We start from the raw sequence: 4624 nt of genomic DNA, 5'->3' as shown, positions 1-4624 counted from the left end.
AAATATAGCTATTTTACGGGGAAGGAAATATGACTACATGTATATATTCTACGTGGAAGGAAATATGGCAGAGTCGACAAGGTTCACTAATACACTAATACATACATACGCTACCAACTAGCTGTGGTTGATATATAGTGATATTGTTATTGGCCAGTTGGTACAACGATGTATCACAGCCACATGTATGTACATGTATAAGCTACTATTACTCTATGGACGGACGGACGGACGGATGGGTTATACGTAACTACCTATTAGACACGACTAATTACGCTGCTCCTCTATGTAGCTAGCTCGCGAGCTGTTTATTAATACACATACCTGTACCTACACGGACAAAAGAAATCGAGACAGGAAGCGTACAAAAAAAAAAAAATACAAGAGGCCAAAAAAAAGCCGGGCCAAACACCATCACGCATTCTCACTCGTCTTCTAACCCCCAAACCCAAACCCTACACCTACGAATAGAACCAGACCATACAAGCAAGCGGCGCTAAAAGGCTTATCTGCACGAGTAGTAGCACCGCCCGGCATACAACCCCCAACCCAACAACCAGCATCAACACCACCCCACCCTCCCCGCCACCCCCTCCAACCTCCCCCCCCCCGCCCCCGACCCCACCCCCTTCACCCTCCTCTCCACCTCACCATACCGCCTCCCCCCCCTCCCCACAACAACAACCCTCCCCACCCCTCCATCCTCACCAACACACACCCACCCCGTCACGCCGCACCCCCACCTTACCACCACCACACTAACCGCCTCGTCCCACTCCACGCCCGAAACACGGTTCTCCCACCCCTCCGTCACGTCGCCCACGCGGCCCGCTGAGAGCGCTGCGGCGCGCAGCGCCGTCGCGGCTGCCACGCGCCGCGCGTGCAGCGTCAGTTGCCGTCGGAGGGTGCGTGCTAGTGTGGGTAGTGGTGGGAGCGGCGTGGGCAGCGGGAGGAAGGGGGGGAGGGTGTGGCGGTGGATGGTGTAGGGGGCGGATTTGGGGTCGTGGGTGGGCGGCGGGAGGGTTATGTGTAGGTAGTGGGGGGGGTGGAATTGCCCTGGGTGGTGGTGGTGTTGGTGTTAGTTTTTGTAGCGTAGAGGGGCGGGGGAGAGAGGGAGGAGAGGAGGGGTGGGGAGACATACGGTTACAAAACACCTCGATCCTGACGCCCAGCAGCGTGGTATGCGGCGGCGACGGGTCGCGGATGGTAAACGTTGTGATGCCGGCGATGCGGTGGAGGCGCGCGATTGAAGCTGCGGCGGAGGCCGTGGTGGAGGCGAACACGGCGCTGAGGTGGTCGGCGTCCGTCAGTGGCTCTTGTGTTGTCTTTTGCGTACTTGTAGCGGTTGTGGTGGCGGAGGCGGGGGAGGAAGAGGCGGGGGATGAGGAGGAAGAGGAGGAGGAGGAAGAGGAGGAGGAGGGCGGGGTGGGTGGTGAGGTGTTTGAGAGGGGGTGCGTGGCGCGGAGGGAGAGCAGCTGCGCGGTCAGAGAGGCCTTTTGGCGCTCGAGGGTCAGGAGCTGGTCGTGGAGGGTTGTGAGTGCGAGGGGCGGGGGCGGCGGGGCGGCCATGGGTGCTGTTTGCGGTGTTTGTGATATTTGGTATTATGTGGGATGGGGATTGTGATGGGTTTCGCGATTGTTGATTGTGGTTAGGGTTTGTGTTTGAGTGTTTGGGATAGTGGTGGTTACACAGGCTGTCTGTCGAGCGATGGACAGAGGCTCTGTTCTGACTTCTGGGCGAGGAAGGGTGATTCAGCAGGGTCGGGTCAGGGCTGGGTGGCTTGCAGGACGTGAGTGAGTGTTTGGGTGTTTGGCAGGGGGAGAGATGCAGGTAAACTACCATACACATGTCGATTCTTTCTTTATTTAGAAGCTGGGCAGGGGTGTGTGAGGCACAGAGAAGTTACATAGGTGGTCACTGCTGGGGAGGATGTATTGTATAGTGGCCGTGGGATATTGCCTATTGCACATGCTCGACACGACACGGAGCTTTGGGGGGTGTGTTTAGCTTGGTGGAGGCACTCTACTTGACGGTGATTGTGGGTGGGTAGGGGAGATTGGAGGGAATTGTGGAGCCGAGAGTAGAGCCTCAGTGTTCAGTCCACGATGAGTGAGAACTCTAGCTATGCGCAGTGCATGCCCGGTGAGAGTGGGCGAGTGAGAGAGAGTGAGAGCTAGCGGGGGCGGGCACCGACACCTCCTACGCCGAGTGAAAGAATGTAGACGGATAGAATTAGGAGAGAGACAGAGAGAGAGACAGAGAGAGAGACAGAGAAACAGAAAGCGCTGCTCTACACCACAGGGGAGAGAGAGGAATACGCGTCCCCCTCCCAGTTACCACATCGATATAACCTCTCTATATCCCCTCCTCCTTTGCACGAATCCCCCTTCGCCCTTTGTCCCCTCTCTCCCCCTCTCTCTCCCTCCTCCCTCCTCCCTCCCCCACACACACGCCCGCACATCTGGCATCTTCCACCGATCGCCGCCCCCCTAACCCTCCTCGTGGCTAGCCCCGAACGAGCCCTCACGACTAATCGATCATTGCCCCCATGTGCCGCTAGCAGCAGCACACTAGCTATAACCAACACCCAAACTGACTGACTGAGTCGTCGTCTGCATGTCTCCAGTACCCTTCGACGACTCTTCCCGCCATATTCCCCTTCTCTCTTCCACACTCCCTCTGCACCACCGAAGCAACAGCCAGAACAACCACCACCACCAACACCACAACGACGACGACCCAGACTACTACGACGACGACGGCGACGACGGCGACGACGACGACGACGGTGTCGAACTCAAAACAATCCACATCACTGACCACCAACAGCCTCGATACAGCACTGACTACGACGACAACGACAACTCAGACGCCGAAGGCCACGACCCGACGACTATGCCCCGAAGTCGCAAAGTCCCCACTACAACCAACAGCAGTGAGGCCAAAATGAACACCTCCTCCTCCGTCGAGTACCGCCGCAAGAACGGCGCCTCCCTCGACAACGGCGACGACGGCACCCCCTCAAGCGCACACCAGACCGAGGCCCTTCTCGAGCGCAGCTCCTTCAGCCTCGACGACGACCACGATGTCAAGCCCGCCGCCGCCTCCTTCCTCACGCTCTCGCTCGCCGACCAGCGCAACTTTGCCCTCCTCGTCCTGCTCTACTTCCTGCAGGGCGTGCCCATGGGGCTCGCAATGGGCTCCGTCCCCTTCCTGCTCAAGCACAAGCTCAGCTACGGCGAGATTGGCGTCTTCACGCTCGCCTCGTACCCCTACAGCATGAAGCTGCTCTGGTCGCCCATCGTCGACGCAATCTGGTCGCGCCGCATGGGCCGCCGGAAGAGCTGGATCGTGCCCATACAGACCGTCAGCGCGTGCATGCTCATCTGGCTCGGCGGCAATGTCGACCGCCTCATGGAGGAGGCGAGCAGCAAGCTGTACATGTTTACCTTCGTCTTCTTTACGCTCGTCATGCTGTGCGCGACGCAGGACATTGCCGTGGACGGGTGGGCGCTCACGCTGCTGAGTCCCGAGAACCTCTCGTATGCGTCGACGGCGCAGACGGTGGGGCTCACGGCGGGGCAGTTTCTATCGTTTACCGTGTTTTTGGCGTTTAATGCCCCGGAATTCTCGAATAGATACTTTAGGACCGTGCCGCAGACGTATGGCCTCATGACGCTGAGCGGATATCTCAAGTTCTGGGGATGGGCGTATCTGATCATTACCCTCGGCCTCGCGCTGATCAAGAAGGAGGAGAAGAACTCCAACCGCGACGGCATCGCCGCAGTCTACAAGACAATGTGGAAAGTCGTCAAACTAAAACGTACCCCCCCCCATCTTCCCCCCCAAAAACCCCCAAAACGTACCCCCCCCCCCCCCAAACCTTTCCCCCGCACCCTCCTCACCCCTTCTACCAATTAACCCCACTAACACACCGCAGACATCCAAACCCTCATAATAGTCAACCTCATCGGCAAAATCGGCTTCCAAGCCAACGACGCCGTCACCAACCTCAAGCTCCTCGACAAGGGCTTCTCACAAGAAGACATGGCGCTCACCGTGCTCATCACCCGCGCAACTGTGGGCGTGCGGCTACCAACTAGGCAGAGAGGGGTGGGGGATGCGATGGCAGCGCGCGTGCTCCCCCAGAATCCCCACGATGGGCTTCATGGCCCCTCCGTCGCCGCCGCACGCCCACTCACCGGTCGTGCTCTCATAAGTAGCCGAGCCATACTGCCAGGTTTCCAGCAGTTCCCATTGGAAACACGTAGGAACTCATGATCGACCCGTAGCGGGCATCTAGGGTAGGGATCAAAACTACACCCCTTCTCAGATCCGTTGACCCCGATTAACGAGTACTTCTGCCCCAAACCTACAATGGTGGCCTTTACCCGGACATGAGCCGCCACGGAACCCGTAGCAACTTCGTGCGTCAAGGACTTGCGAAATTGTATTGCCAGTGAGAGCTCAGAGGCCCAGCACGTCTCGCGAGACAACCCGGTTGTTCACGTACCCTCAACCCCTTAGAGTTAGCCACCCAAAACACATGCTACGTGGATAACTTGATGGCTATGCTCGCCATGGACTTCGTCAGAATAGTATGATGGCCTAAGGAGAAACCCTC

At 58.1% G+C, this 4624-nt stretch overlaps 2 protein-coding genes across 2 annotated transcripts; one reads left to right on the top strand and one right to left on the bottom strand.

Moving 5' to 3' along the window:
* Positions 1-562: 562 nt before the first annotated feature.
* On the bottom strand, positions 563-1568 carry LAJ45_11495 (uncharacterized protein; the record flags this gene model as incomplete). The annotated part of the gene is made up of 2 exons (XM_046121002.1): positions 563-1056; positions 1142-1568. 2 exons carry the CDS (start codon positions 1566-1568, stop codon positions 563-565), a joined length of 921 nt encoding a protein of 306 aa, XP_045965824.1.
* Positions 1569-2616: 1048 nt separating this feature from the next.
* On the top strand, positions 2617-4281 carry LAJ45_11494 (uncharacterized protein; the record flags this gene model as incomplete). The annotated part of the gene is made up of 2 exons (XM_046121001.1): positions 2617-3823; positions 3941-4281. The coding sequence occupies 2 exons, from the start codon at positions 2617-2619 to the stop codon at positions 4279-4281; spliced, it is 1548 nt and encodes a 515-aa protein (XP_045965823.1).
* Positions 4282-4624: the final 343 nt, after the last annotated feature.

The sequence above is a fragment of the Morchella importuna genome (assembly GCF_003444635.1).
Source record: "Morchella importuna strain M04M26 chromosome Unknown Morimp01GS070, whole genome shotgun sequence".
NCBI lineage: Eukaryota > Fungi > Ascomycota > Pezizomycetes > Pezizales > Morchellaceae > Morchella > Morchella importuna.
Note: the sequence above shows the minus strand (reverse complement) of the source record. Positions and strands in the feature narration are given on the sequence as shown.